Source organism: Oryx dammah, unplaced genomic scaffold, assembly GCF_014754425.2.
Source record: "Oryx dammah isolate SB20612 unplaced genomic scaffold, SCBI_Odam_1.1 HiC_scaffold_29, whole genome shotgun sequence".
NCBI classification, from domain to species: Eukaryota; Metazoa; Chordata; class Mammalia; order Artiodactyla; family Bovidae; genus Oryx; species Oryx dammah.
Window position 1 is genome coordinate 42,911,311 of NW_024070213.1, and position 15,384 is coordinate 42,926,694.

At 53.9% G+C, this 15,384-nt stretch overlaps 1 protein-coding gene across 1 annotated transcript; it reads left to right on the forward strand.

Annotated features, from left to right (window-relative positions):
* Positions 1-2,628: 2,628 nt before the first annotated feature.
* Positions 2,629-9,427, forward strand: LOC120858557 (somatostatin receptor type 3-like). The gene is made up of 2 exons (XM_040234691.1): positions 2,629-3,279; positions 7,865-9,427. The coding sequence occupies exon 2, from the start codon at positions 7,901-7,903 to the stop codon at positions 9,167-9,169; it is 1,269 nt and encodes a 422-aa protein (XP_040090625.1). The 5' UTR covers positions 2,629-3,279; positions 7,865-7,900; the 3' UTR covers positions 9,170-9,427.
* Positions 9,428-15,384: the final 5,957 nt, after the last annotated feature.

Genomic DNA, 15,384 nt, shown 5'->3' on the forward strand with positions numbered 1-15,384 from the left:
GGAGTCTCAGAGCCTACCTGCCCCTTTTGACCTTGTGCACACAGATCACTGATGTCTGGAGGGAGGGCCTTGTTGGGGAATGGGCTCTAGGCAGAAGTGCTGTGTCCCCCATAGTCCTACTCTGTGCTGACTACCACCTCTGCAGGCATTGTCTTGCTGGCTTTCTGAGGGTCTATAACACACGAGCACTGGGAACCTAGCCACAGAGTCAGTCCAGCCCTGGTCCTGAGGAATGGCCCAGTGTGGAAAGGGGCTTGGTGCATAGTAGGTGCTCTATAAAGATTCCTTCCCTTTTCCCCTCCCTTTCTGGCTTTTACCTCCCCTTGCCTTCTGAGAAGGGGTCAGGCCACCCAAATGGGCAAGATACTTAAGAAGATGTCTTTGGCACAAAGTCACTTTGCCTCTCCACTCACTAGCTGTGTGATCTGAGCAAACTGCTTGCCCTCTCTGACCCTGGCTTCTCCATCTGGAAATTGGATATGCTAACACTGCTCACCACTGGCGGTGTGGTAGCCACGAGGCTTGGTGATGCAGCCAGTTGGGGATGCAGGCTTCATAAAATAAATGAAAGTGAAAGTCACTCAGTCGTGTCCTACTCTTTGTGACCCCATGGACTATGCAGTCCATGGAATTCTCCAGGCCAGAATGCTGGAATAGATTGCTGTTCCCTTCTCCAGGGGGTCTTCCCAAACCAGGGATCAAACCCAGGTCTCCTGCATTTCAGGCAGATTCTTCACCAGCTGAGCCACCAGGGAAGCCCAAAAGGCTGTTGTTACTACCTGCTACTGATACACTTATGATGCTCTTGTTGAAAGAGGAACTTAGGAATGACTGAGTCCCATCTGCCCAGAATCTGGAATCAAGGTTGCCAGGAGAAATACCAGCAACCTCACATATGCAGATGATACCAGTTTAATGGCAGAAAGAGGAGAGGAACTAAAGAGCCTCTTGATGAAGGTGAAAGAGGAGAGTGAAAAAGCTGGTTTAAAACTCAACATTCAAAAAACGAAGGTCACAGCATCCGGTCCCATCATTTCATGGCAAATAGAAGGGGAAAAAGTGGAAGCAGTGACAGATTTTATTTTATTGGGTTCCAAATCCACTGTGAATGGTGACTGCAGCCATGAAATTAAAAGGCGCTTGTTCCTTGGAAGAAAAGCTGTAATAAACCTGGACAGCATATTAAAAAGCAGAGATATCACTTTGCTGACAAACGTCAGTCAAAGCTATGGTTTTTCCAGTAGTCATGTACAGTCGTGAACGCGGGACCATAAAGAAGGCTGAGTGCCAAAGCATTGATACTTTCAAACTGTGTTGGAGAAGACTCTTGAGAGTCCCTTGGACAGGAGATCAAACCAGTCAGTCCTAAAGGAAAGCAATCCTCGATAGTCTTTGGAAGCACTGTTGCTGAAGCTGAAGCTCCAATACTTTTGCTACCTAATGTGAAGACCCAACTCACTGGAAAAGACCCTGATGCTGGGAAAGACTGAGGGCAGGAGGAGAAGGGGGCAACAAAGGACGAGTTGGCATCATTGACTCAATGGACATGAGTTTGAGCAAACTTCGGGAGATGGTGAAGGACAGGGAAGCCTGGCATGCTGCAGTTCATGGGCTCACAAAGAGTTAGACACGATGGAGCAAGTGAACAACAATCTCCCCATGGTCCGGATGAGGAAACCCCTCATGGCCCAGAGAGGGTACAACTTACCTATGGTCACATGGCATGAGCTGGGGCATGGCATCCAGGGGCAATCAGGCCTGTGCTCAAGCTACAGACAGAAATCTTAAGGGTTGGCAAATATGGTCCAGGGGCCAAGTCTGGCTCACTGCCTGCTTTTTTTTTTTTACAGCCTGCCAGCTAAGGATGGGTTTTACAGAAGACCGTTTGCAACTGATTTGAGGAAAGGAAATGCTAACTTTGAACTCCAATGAAGCAAAACATTACCCTTCTCCAAAAAAAAAGGGGGGGGGGGAAGAATTCTACTCTTCTCAGCAGTAGATCTGTATCACCAAAAACAAAAAAAAGTCCTCGATTGCTATTATTATATTTGAAATGTTGTCAATTGACAGAGTGGGAATTTGTGTTCTCCTGTATACCAGCTTTCATGTTGTCTCTTGGCCCCCAAAGCCTGAAGTAGTTGTTCTTTACCCCACCTTTCTGTTCCTCACCCTGCCTGGGGGCTCCCCAGACTCAACCAGTTTCAGGGCTGAGAGCCCCAACCCAGCCTCCCGCTGTAGCTGGGGGACCCAGACCATAGCACTGTGGACTCCCCACCCAGTGCTCGCCCCACGCTCCCAGCCCTCCTTGCAGCACTGACCTTGGAACCCAGCTATCGCCCTGGGGGATGTGTGCACCGTGGCCTCGGAGGCGTCCCGCCACTGGCTCTCGGCCCCCAGCTCCCCTGAGTACCACACTCTTCCTTCCAACCCCTTGCAAGAGCCAAGGCCAGCGTGGGTGGCTGAAATCTCCCCGGTAACAAGATCTGTCCCCCCTTCCAGCCTCCTCCCCAACCTGCTGCCCCTCCTCCCTCATCCGCACCTGCGCTCTGGCCCCTCCTCCCGGCCCCTCCTCCCGGCCCCTCCCGCACCCCCACTCCTGCCCCCTCCTTGCCTGGCTCTCCATGCCACCATCTGTGGCACAATCCTTCTCTGTCACTCTCCCTGCCACCCCCTCCTTCCCCTCCCTCCTTCCCCGCGCCCTCTCCCTGCATCTCTCTCTGCATCCCTCCCTCTGGCCCCTTCTCTGCTCTTTCCTCCTCTTTCTCTTCTGCTGTCAGGCATCTCTCATCACTCCCCCTCATTCTGGCTCTCCACCCACTCGCAGTCTTCTCTCTCTGTCTCTCCCTGTCTTTCCACCTCCGACCGACCCCCGTTTCCCCTCTCTTTCTATTGGTTTCTTATAGTCCTCTCTTCCTCATTGCTCTTCTTTTCCTTGGGAGGTTTCTCCCTGCACCCCACCCCCAGCCTCCTGCCTACAGACCCCCATTTGTGTCCCTTCCCCCCACCACCCAGGACGTGTCCTGCAGTTGGGGGGTGACGCACCAGGCGGTGGGAAGTCAGGGCCGGAGACCAGATGGGAGCGGCTCTGTGGGCAGACGTGGCCGTGGCCGCTGCAGGCTTAGGAGGGGGCCCGGTCCCGCCAGCAGTCTAGAAGTGGGCACTGTGTGGGGACCCCAGCTCAGGGGTGCTCAGGGATGCCTGGGGACTGGGCAGGGAGAGGGGACAGCAGAATGATAACCAGCCTGGCCGCAAGGAGGGAAGCTCTCGCCCCATGGGCAGGTAAGGAGGCTGGGGCCTGGATGGGGTCCCAGAGGGTGGGGTGCTGGAGCCCGCCTTCTGCCCAGGATGAACTTGGGAGGCTGGGGCCGGGGGCTGGGAGAGGGTAGGAAAGTCTAGGGAAGAAGGAGGACTTCCTGTGACTTTCTTGATGGACAGAAGGGTCCTGGGGCCTGGGGGGTGGGCATTAATCTTAGAATCTCATATCATGACTCCAGAATCTCGGAATCACAAAACAGCAGTGTCGGAGCTGGACAAACCAGATGCCTCATGGCATTTAGCTTAAGTGCCAGCTTTCCTGAGCTCCCCTTCTGGACTGGGCACTGTGCTCAGCACACTCCCATTTAATCTTTACAACAAACCTGGAAGGTGGGTACACTCATCTTTATTTTAATAGGAGGAAATTGAGGTCCAGAGGTGGGAAGTGAGTTGTCCAAGGTCACACAGAAATTTGGCATCATTCCTTTGTGGCAGACACTAAGTCCCCAACCTAGGGGCTGTGGGCTTGTAGGCTGTGCTCCTGGGGGTCAGGTCTGAAGTGGGCACAGACCATCAGGGCCTCTTCGTGGGGGGCAGGCCCAGGGGAGCAGAGAGCAAGCAGAATGCAGAGTCAGCCGGGGACCATCAGCCTGTGTTGCCCAGGGCTGTCTCAGTCCTTGTTATCTCTCAGCCCAAGGCCTTCAGGGAAGCCTGCAAAACCAGGAGGCACTGGTAATAGGCAGAACTGGGCTCAACTTCTGGCCTCCCACTTACCAGATGCGTGACCTTGTACAACTGACCGAACTTCTCTGAGCCTCAACTTTCTCCTCTCTAAAAACCCTCCCTCTTGGGTTTGGCAAGGATCTCATGATGTGTATTTGAGGCCTATCCCAGGAGCATCCTCCCACCTGGCTTTGAGTTCTACTTGCTGAACTTCTTGGTCTGTTCATATCTGCGATGCTCTGGGTGCTGCCCTGGGTGCTGTGCTGGGTGCTAACGTTACAGGTACAAATAACTCAGGGTCCAGTGCCTAAAAGCCAGCAATCTAGAAGGGAAGAGGGTGGGATATAGACAAACAGAGAATGATCTGGCATCCATGAAGGCCGTTCTGAATTGCTGTGGGGCTCAGGGCAGCCGCTCACCCTCTCTGGACCCTTGTTCCCTCTGGAAAAGCCTTCCAAGGAGTCTGCCCCCGATTTTCAGGCAAGCTTGTGCCAAAGATAAACCAGACAGGGAGAAAAAGGCCCTCCTCGCCAAAGGATGAACCAGATCATGCAGAGTACCCCACCTCCTTAAAAGGCAGCATCTAAATTGCAGGTCTGACTTACACCCGAGGAAAGGTATAATTTCCTTGCTTCTGGCACTCTGGCCTGTTAAACTTTGACAGGGAAGATGCGCCCAGATAAAGGCGGAGGCAGGGAGTCTTCCAGGGGGGCCAGGGGCTCTGGGAGGGGCTATTTAATTCTCCTGCGCGAAGGCAGGGACTGGCTGGTACCCTGTGTTCCTGCCAAGGCTATGTGTGTTAGCACATGTGTGTGTGTGGGTACACAGGTGTGTGTCTGGGCAGGAGACGCCATCCTCAGAGCTCGCCCTCAAGCTTCCCCCAGGGCATCTGTCCCCGCAGCCTGGAAATTAGGTTTGCCTGGCTCACTGCTCCTCTCTTAGGAGCCTCCCTCCTCTAGCCCTGGGCTGTGATTGGCCACCTGACAGCGATGCTATAAAGAGGAGCTGCACACAAGGAGGCGAGGTGGCTGGGTTGGTGACGCAGAGCTCCCCAGCCAAGGAGGTCTGGACTCTTAAGTTCCCAGATTCACAATTCTGGGTCTAAGGGCTGAGTCCAGCATTCTGGAAATCTGAACTTCAAAGACACAGAGTCTAAAAATCTATGACTCTACAAGTCAGTTCTAAGACTCTAAAATTCCATTTTTAAGTCTCTAAGGGTCTAGGGATTTGGATCCATGATCTTAATAGTTCAAGAGCCTAAGGAGCAGTAAGGAGAGTTCTGAATAGGCTAGTAGGAAAGCTGAATGCCAGCTGGTTTCCCTGACCAGTTATGATCCTAAAATAAGTGCCTTCTCTAGGCCTGGCCTCAGTTTGCCAGCCTGTGAAATGGATGGGTCGGGAGTTGGTGTAATGAATCCTCCCAGCTTTGCCCCTTCCCAACTGTGTGAGCCAAGCGCAAAGCCTCATTTGGTCCCTGTGTGTACTGTGGGGACAACCTAGTGCCCTCTTCATAAGACCCTATATGATGTTGCACGTCACTGCTGAGCCTGGAGCCTGGAGTCGGTGCTCAGTCCCCAGGGACTGGCAGTACTGTTAAGATCCTATGAACCCACCATTCAGACTGCCCCTCAACTAGTGCCTGGGGTGACGGGAGGTTGAAGGCTCTCCTGAGGCTTAGAGGAGCAAAGAGGGGATGCTCTGAGCCCAGTCAGCCTGGGGAAGCATCAGGAGGAGCCAGGGAGAAGGGGTTCTTACCCGTTTTTGGCATTGCCCTGCCTGCTCTGAGACCTTGGAAAATCCAGGTCATTGGGCAAGGGCAATCAGACATGCTCACCCACCTAGAGGCGTCTTCTCTGAGTTGGGGTGCCTCCCCTCTGAAGGAGCTTCACATCTGAAAAGCCATGTCAGGACAGGGCAGTGGGGACCATAGGTCCTGCTGAAGGCATTTCAGGTCCAGGGCTGGGCAGGCAGGGGGACACTGGAGGAAGTTTCCCCTGAGAGCTTTCCTTTTCCCTTGGGGTTTCCCTAGGGAGTCAGGGAAGCCAGCAGCCGAGGGACTGGCAGAGGGGGCATCATTTGCAAAAGGGAGAAAGTCCAGTCCCAGAGGAGGCTCTGGCCTCCAGTCCTGGCCTATAACTGGGTCTTCAGAGAGCCAGGGAGTCCTGCTGAGGAGGCGAGGGCATCCTAGGCCAGGGGCCCTCCCTCAGCAGGGCCTGGGTCCCCTCCGTCAGCAGTTCATCCTCCCTTTCTGTCGAGATTTGTCCACCCGGGGTTCCTCTGATTCACTCAGTGCCTCAGACCCTGAGACAGAACTTATGTAGAAGGGACGCGGGAAAGGACCAGAGCTGAATATGAGCATCTCCACGCTTAAGGAGAGTCAAGTCCGGCAGAGACGCCGGGAGGAGGCCTGGCTCCTCATGACACAGGAGAAGTGCAGTAAGAAGGTGCTCACACAGTGGGGGCGGTGCTGGTTCCCACTGAGCCGCTGGGCAAGCTCTTACTCACACTTCAAGGCCTCCTTGAAGTGCCCTCTTCTCAGAGGAGCCCACCCCACTGGGACAGGGGGGAGCTGACTATTCTTGTCCTCACCTCCAACATGTTATGAATTTTTCCACCATCAGTCAGCCTTGGGAGCAGGAGGGACAGCAGCCGCCCGACCCCAGGTTCACAGTCCATCGTCCTAGGCAGGGCCTTTGTAGGGGGCACGGTGGGATGGGCCAGGCCGAGAGGATCCTCAGGGGCTTTGATTCCCAGGGAAGGGGACACCTCTGAGTGTGTGGTTCTTAACTGCATTCAGAATCTGAGGAATTGGATGAATGCACCGGCCTCTGCCCAGAAAATACAAGGAGGTGTTGTTACCTTTCACTGGAGTTTGGGCAGGGGGTGGGGGCTGGCTATGGATCCGCTGAAGTTCATCTAGAGACTTGGGCTCAACACTGAGGATGGGTGACATGCAGCAGTGTTTTCAAGTGTGTGAGCTGAGACCTGTTGGGGGGTGTCTTAGTCTGTCCGGCTTGCTCTAAAAGAATCCCATAGACTGGGTGGTTTATATACAACAGAAATTCATTCCTCACCATTCTGGAGGTGGGGAAACCCCAAATCAAGGTGCCAGGAGATTCAATATATGGTGAGGACCTGCTTCCTGGTTTCCAGCTGGCTGTTTTCTAGCTGTTTCCTCCCATGGCAGAAGGGACCTAGGACCTCTCTTCAGAACAGCACTAATCCCATCCACATGGACTCTACCCCTGTGTCCTAATCACCCCCCACTGCGGCTCTCCTTCCTAACACCATCACACTGGAGGTTAGGGTTTTAATATATCATTTGGGGGGGAAGGACACAGTCTATCTCAGAGTCTATCAGTGGGTGATCCACTTGGGTCTCTGCCAGTAAGGCGATCATATGTAGAAAGGGCACATATTGTGTTATGGAAGAGTATGACATCGCTGAGTTGCAATATAAAAGGCAGTGGTGTCAAAAGCATTTGAAAAGGGCTGGTATAGAGAAAAGGACCTATGTTGTCAGCAGCTGAATGAATGATCCACTTGCCCCTTTACTGAAACATTTGTGGGACACTTGTCCTGTACACAAGGGAAGGGACCAGGCCACTGTTGGTCTTGCCCTCTGGAGCAGGCAATCCCAAGTCCCCTGCTGCACCCCTACTGCGTCATATAGGGTGTTCACTTTACCTCTCTAAGATTCAGTTTTCTTGTCTGAGAAGTGGGACTACCTTGCCAGCCTCCCTTGCTGGCCTGTGCAGAATGAATGAATGACTTGTCCAACTCTGGGCAGGTGCCCAGGGAGTCTCCAAGTTCAGTGTGATTGGGGAGAGGCCACGGAGAGAAAGTCATGCCCTGCCCTGACCAAGCTGTGTCCTCCCTCCTCCAGGCCAATAGCTGGCTGCTGACCTACCCTCTCTTGGCCATGAACACCCCTGGCTCCCTTTCACTGGTGCCCGTGACCTCAGAACCCGGGAACACCTCCACAGCCTGGCCCCCAGATGCTGTCCTCGGAAATGCGTCCACAGCGTCAAGTGCGGCAGGGCTGGCTGTCAGCGGCATTCTGATCCCACTGGTCTATCTGGTGGTGTGCGTGGTGGGCCTGCTGGGCAACTCCCTGGTCATCTACGTGGTCCTGCGACAGACAGCCACCCCATCGGTCACCAATGTCTACATCCTCAACCTGGCGCTGGCCGATGAGCTTTTCATGCTGGGGCTGCCCTTCCTGGCTGCCCAGAACGCTCTGTCCTACTGGCCCTTCGGCTCCCTCATGTGCCGCCTGGTCATGGCTGTGGATGGCATCAACCAGTTCACCAGCATCTTCTGCCTCACGGTCATGAGCGTGGACCGCTACCTGGCCGTGGTGCACCCCGCCCGCTCAGCCCGCTGGCGCACGGCGCCCGTGGCCCGCACAGTCAGTGCGGCCGTCTGGGTCGCCTCAGCCGTAGTGGTGCTGCCCGTGGTGGTCTTCTCGGGTGTGCCCCGCGGCATGAGCACCTGCCACATGCAGTGGCCCGAGCCGGCGGCCGCCTGGCGAGCTGGCTTCATCATCTACACGGCCGCGCTCGGCTTCTTCGGGCCGCTGCTGGTCATCTGCCTCTGCTACCTGCTTATCGTGGTCAAGGTGCGCTCCGCTGGGCGGCGGGTGCGGGCCCCCTCGTGCCAGCGGCGGCGGCATTCTGAGCGCAAGGTCACACGCATGGTGGTGGCCGTGGTGGCGCTCTTCGTCCTCTGCTGGATGCCCTTCTACGTGCTCAACATCGTCAATGTGGTGTGCCCGCTGCCCGAGGAGCCTGCCTTCTTCGGCCTCTATTTCCTGGTGGTGGCCCTGCCCTATGCCAACAGCTGTGCCAACCCCATCCTTTATGGCTTCCTCTCCTATCGCTTCAAGCAGGGCTTCCGAAGGGCTCTGTTGAGGCCCTCCCGCCGTGTGCAAAACCAGGAGCCTCCCGTGGGGCCTCCGGAGAAGATGGAGGAGGAAGAGGAGGATGGAGATGGGGAGAACCGGCACGAGGGAGCAGGGAAGCAGGGGAACTGGGGGGAGATGAATGGCCGGGTCAACCAGATCATACAGCCAGGTCCCAGTGGGCAGGAGCAGCCTCCCAGCAGCACCACCAGCAAGGAGCATCAGTTCCTACCCCAAGAACCCTTGGCTGGGGAGAAATCCGACACGCTGCACATCAGCTATCTCTAGAAGCCTGTGGAGGGCCAGGGTAGCCTGAGGAATGGGCAAAGACTGTGGGTGCACCTAGGGTGTGCCACCCGAGGTAGCAGGGGCCCATAATGGAATATTTGGAGGCCTGGGCTCTAATCCCCTTGCTGTGTGACTTACTGTGTGACCTCAGATAGGTGGCTTCCCCCTGTCTGGGCCTTATTTTCTCCTCTGTGACTCAGGGATGGGAGACAGCGGCCTGGATGAGCTCTATCCGATGAAAAGTCTGGAGGGGCATCACCACTGGGCTGATCTTCCTGAATAGGGTCAGGATAAGGGAGGGGGTGGAACTTCCCTGGTGGCTCAGGGGTAAAGAATCTGCCTGCAATGCAGGAGCCACAGGAGATGAGGGTTTGATCCCTGGGTCAGGAAGTTCCCCTGGAGGAGGGCATGGCAAGCCACTCCACTATTCTTGCCAGGAGAACCCCATGGACAGAGAAGCCTGGTGGGCTACATTCCATAGGGTCGCAAAGAGTCAGACATGACTAAAGCGACTTAGCACGCACAGCACAAACAAGGGGAGAGGTACAGCTGGGCTCTCCCCTTCAGAGACAGAGCATCCTGAATATTGGCCCTCAGAAGGATAAACCAAGGCCTTGGATTTCCTGGGCTCAGTCAGGTTCACAAAGGAGGGAGTGGGGCCCAGTAGTCACAGGGGTCAGTACTGCAGCCCCAAATGGGAGGAAGTCTTCCCTAGTAGGGAGAAGGGGTGTGAGACTGCCCAGGCCGCACATCAGCTCTGCTCCTCTTGCTGCAAGGCCAAGGGCCAGCACTTCTCCTCTCTGGACCTCAGGCCTCACCTGCTGAACAACCTGATAACCTCCAGGCCTTCTTGGTCCAGATGGTCAGTGCTGGGACTCCTGTGTTCCTGGACAAGAGAAGAGGCAGATTTTCCAGGAAGCTAATTAACTCCAGCTTCAGGGTCCCTGACTGCTTGGGCCCTTCTGAAGCTCTGAGTCTAATTTTGTCTTTGTAATTTTGTATTCCTTTTCTTAAACAAGGACCCCATACTGCACAGGCCCCCCCAAAGGCTAGCTCAGGCCCTGTTGGGGGCAGCTGACCAACCCTCAAAGCATCTTGTTTTGTGTCCTATGGCTGGAAGGGGTCTCGGGGTTTTGAGGGCTCAGGAGCCTTCTCATAGGAGAAATTCTCCCTGCTTCTCCCCTTTCATTGACTAAGGCAGGGACCTGGCCTGGGCGGACTGGCACGGAAAGGCAGAACGTCTAAATAGAACTGAAAAGAAGAGGAAGAAGAGGAGGAGGGAGAGGGGAAGAAAAAGGAGGAAGAGAAGGCAGAAGAGGGGGAAGGGAAGAAAAAGTGGAGGTCAGATCTGTCTCATGACCTTGGGGCAACGTTGGCCCCCCTGGGCTGAGCTCAGCGGCAACATCAATGAAATTGGGTTGCCAGTCAGTGCCTGGCCTGATCAAACTCCAGGAAAGGATGCCATCAGGATGGAAAAGCTAATGCCCTGAAAGGTATGGGGCCAGCAACCCCTGAGGGCCTGCAGCACGCTGAAGTGTTGGGCCTTGATGGGAGCTGGGGGCAGAGCTGAGAAGCAGGGCCTGGCTCCCCAGAGAGGTTGGGAGGAGTGGCATGGCCCTGGCAGGCTGGGGAGCAGGCATCCTGGTCTCTCATTCCCCAGTCCAGGGCGGGAAGGCTCAAGGAAGTAAAGACTAGAGGAGGCTGGAGGGAGACCACAGGGAGAGGCCACTGTGCAAGGTTGGGCCTGGGCTGGCCTGGACTCTCTCCCCGAGATGACCCCTTAGAGCCACAGCGAGACTGGTTCTGAGGAGGGCGGCACCTCTTGCTAAATCTCCCAACCCCCACCCTTCAGAGGGTAGGGGGTCCTCAGAGAAAACATGAGAACCACAACATGGGAGACCTCCAGATCCTGTCCAGCCTTGACCTCTCTGGGCCTCAGTTTCCCCCTCATAAAATGGCAGTGGTTGTCCCAGTTTGCCTGCCTCCTGGGATTTGGGAAGAAAAGGAGTCATCTGGGGTAAACTGCCATGTAGGCTGCAGTGGGTGAGGCTGGGGCCTAACAGATTATAGAGTGGAGGCAGCCTCCTCCTTTCTCATGAAGTGGCTTCTCTGTCTTCCAGTCCTTGGGGGTAAGGACACTACAGGATCCAAGGAAGGGAAGTTGAGGTTCAGAGGCCAAGAATCGGGGGGCAGGGCTTGGGGGAGAATGAGGCCCCATCAAGGGGAAGGAAGTGGACAAAACTAGAGCTTGTACGGAGGTTGGAGCCTGCAGGCCCAGTCCTCATTCTAGGGTTCCCGAGGAGGGTCTGGGGGTCTGAGGGAAGAGGACCCCTGGCATTCCAGAATTTCCTGCTTTCCTGATTCCTGGGGCAAGTGAACCACTTTGACAAGGGTGGCTGAGAGGCCCCTTAGGAAAATTCTGACTCACACTCTTGTCAATAAAGTTGGTGACACATGACGACTGGCCTGGGCCAACTGCTCTGACTAGCACTGTGTTTTAGATTGGTGTGCCTGAGTGGGGGTGTGTCCATGCATGCCTTTCTATCAGGATACTCCTTCTCTCCTGTCTCTCAGCTCTGCATGCTCAGGCCTCCTTGTGTATTGCCTTCCAGAGTCCTGGTCCTCCAGGAGTCATGGAAGATGCTTCTGACAAGCCTCAGCCTATATCCTTAGAGAGCTTGATCCAAAAGCAGTAAACCTACTCTTTTGCTGTGTCCAAATTTCAGACCTCACAGAAGAGAGCTGATTGGTTCTAACTGGGTCACATGATGGCCATATGGATAGATCACCAAAGACAAGGTGATAGAATGCCATGATTGGTCAGATGTGGGTCATAAGTCCATCTTTCCAGCTACAAAGAAGGTGGGACACTGTGACGGACAGTTTGGCCTGACCAGTGAGGTAGGGAATTAGGTCAAGGACAGACTCTCAATGGCAGGGAGAAATGAGACAGGCAGCAACAATAGCAGGATGGAGGAGGAGTGTGTAAATACAGTGGCAGGCCATATAGTAGGTGCTCAGGCATCTTAGCCATATCCACGAGAGAAGGTGCCTTGGGGTGAAACACAGGGCCTGCTGTGTGTGTGGCAGTTGTGCATGGGTGGGAGCAGAGGGACTGCTGGCAGCCAAGGTTGTGTGGGCAGTGGGGCCTTGGCTAGGGTCACCTCTCTGGAGCCCACAGCCCTCCAGCTTCCCTGACTTCCTATGTGTCACTCACTACCTGTGCACACACATGTGCGTGTGGGAAGGGGAGTGTCCTACTAGCCTTGTGCTTCCAGGCAGGGTTCAAGCCTGATGTATCCATGTTCCCAGCGCCTGGCAATGCTGTGGGCCCTTCATAAGATGATTTGGGATAAATGAGTGAATGGGAGAAATTCCATTTCACAGTTCCAGGGGGAAATTGTCACACTGTTACTCGAGCTTCCTTTGATTGGTACAATGTGGTGGTTGTTCAGTCACTCAGTTGTGTCTGACTCTTTGTGACCCCATGGACTGCAGCATGCCAGGCTTCCCTGCATCACCAACTCCTGGAGTTGCTCAAACTCATGTCCTTGAGTCAGTGATGCCATCCAACCATCTCATCCTCTGTCATTCCCTTCTCCTGCCTTCTATCTTTCCCAGCATCGGGGTCTTCCAATGAGTCAGCTCTTGGCATCAGGTGGCCAAAGTATTGGAGCTTCAGCTTCAGCAACAGTCCTTCCAATGAATATTCAGGGTTGATTTCCTTTAGGGTTGACTGGTTTGATCTCCTTGCAGTCCAAGGGACTCTCAAGACTCTTCTCCAACACCAAAGTTTGAAAGCATCAATTCTTTGGTGCACTGTGGTGACCCTGAATAAATGTGGGAAGAATCGAGGGGGTGGAAAGAGCCATATGGGGGTTTGGGGTTAGAATCTGTGGCTTATGGGAACCACAGGGGCTATGGGTTCAGGAGAGGCTCTGGAGCTGTGAGCCCAAACAGGCAGGAAGGGGTGGTGATGGTCCTCCCTGCTTGATTCCTTCTCTCCAGATGTCCAAGTTGCTCAAGACATCCAAGACCCAAGACCTTACCTTAAACTTGTCTCAGAGGCAGTTGCCAGGCAACAGCCCATGGCTTGTACTAGGACTTCATACGTCAGCCTCAGCACCAGCAGAAAGGAGTCTGCAGGGCCTGGGACAAGGAAGCCAAGGACCCAGGGCTACAGCCCTTTTCACCTCCAAGGAATGGGGGAGACAGAGGCCACTGTCCCATACGGAAGTGACAGCCTGGGTTCCAAAGGACTTCAGACACAGAAGAAAGCACTCGAAAGACAACAAGAACTCCAGGTATAAAGTGAGGGGAGTTATACAAGGCCACAGTCCCATCAAAACACCAGGGCGCTCCTCTGTGGCCGGCAGGCCCTGGTGAGACTTGGTGAGTCTACTGGAAGGCCAGAGGGCAAACACATCCCTTAAACGTCATAAGACCCAAAGTCAGGAGACCCGGGACGTAGGCCCACTCTGCCACAAACCTACCATGTGGCCTTGGTCATTCACTTGACCTCTTTGGGCAAAGTTCCTTAAGTTGACAAAGGTTTTCCTGTGTGCAAGGCCCTGACACTGGACTGGTTCCCATGCTTGTGGCGCTCACAGGCAGCCACACAGGTAAACGGACCACTATGCAGTGGGAATGCTAGTGCAGTGTGCTCTGGAGGAACACAACTGGGGAGAGGGGTCTGTGCTGGGGGTGGCACTGAGAGCAGAGGGTGAGCCTGAGTGTGTCTGGCAGGGGGACAGTATGTGCTAAGGCCCTGGGGTCAGAGAAAGGCAGTGAATGAAAGGGAGAAAGGCCCAGTTCAGGGACAGAAGCTGTGTCAGATAGGACCTCCTAGGAAGTTAATTTCCACTGTGCATCGAATTGTGTCCCTCTTCCTCAAATTCATATGAAGCCCTAACCTCCAGTACCTCCAGATGTAACTTTATTTGGAAATAGGGTCCTTCCAGTCTTAAGGAGTTCAGATGACATTACCCTGGAGTAAGATGGATCTCTATTTCAGTATGACTGGTGTTCTTAAAAAAAGGAAAATCAGGACACAGACACGAGCATGGGGAAAATGCTGGGTGATGCACCCAAAAGTCAGTGCCAAAGACAGCCAGAAAACCATCGGAAACTGGGAGAGACGTCTGGAACATGCCCATCCTCTCAACCCTCAGAAGGAAACAGCCTTGCCTGACACGTTGGTCTTGGACTTCCAGCCTCCAGAGGTATGAGAAAATACATTTTGCTTGTTTAAATCACCTAGTTTGTGGTAATTTAGTCCAGCAGTCCTAGCAAACTAATACAATTACCACCAGCAAAACAAAGCCAGCATCCCTGCCTCTCCTGGGCCTCTGGAAGACCTTGGACATTATCATTCATTCATGTCTTCATTCAACAAGTGTTTATAGAACAGCTGCCAAATGCAAAAAGCAGAAGGTAGAGAAATACAAGGTCTGTCTTCAGGGGTGAAGGAAGTCGCATTGAACATAAGAGATAAAGCGGTGGTTCTTAAGCCCCTGCAATCTGGAACTGTCTGGTTTTGAATCCCCACTCATCCATTCACTAGCTGTTTGATTAACCCTTCTGTGCCTCAGTTTCCATCTCTCTGAGATGAAGATGAGGCTAGACATCTATGTTAAGAAGATTATGTGAGTAGTACAGTCCATTGTACAAGGTTTCACTGGTGGCTCAGGCAGTAAAGAATCTGCTTGCAATATGGGAGACCCAGGTTTGATTCCTGGGTTGGGAAGATCCCCCGGAGAAGGGAATGGCTACCCACTCCAGTATTCTTGCCTGAAAAATCCCACGGAAAGAGGAGCCTGGTGGGCTTCAATCAATGGGATCGCAAAGAGCTGGACACAACTGAGTAACTAGAACTTCACTTTCACAGTGCATTGTAGGTACTATGTATTAAATAAACCTGAGAAATGCTTTAACAAAAGTGAGAAGTCATCCATGGGTGGGGGTGGTAATCTTGCTGGAGGGGTTATAGCCCAGCCAAGCGTCAAGAGGGAACTGGAGTTTGTGCTCTGGGAAGAAGTGTGAAAGATGTTCAAAGTACTATTGAACAGCTCTCATATCCATTTTACAGCTGAAGACAGTGAGGCCTGGGATGGTCACATGATTCACCCATGGTCACAGCACCAGAGGCAGACCAAGAACCCCATTTTCTTAGTCCCCACTCCAGCGCCTATAGTTTTTAGAAACTACGAAAATGA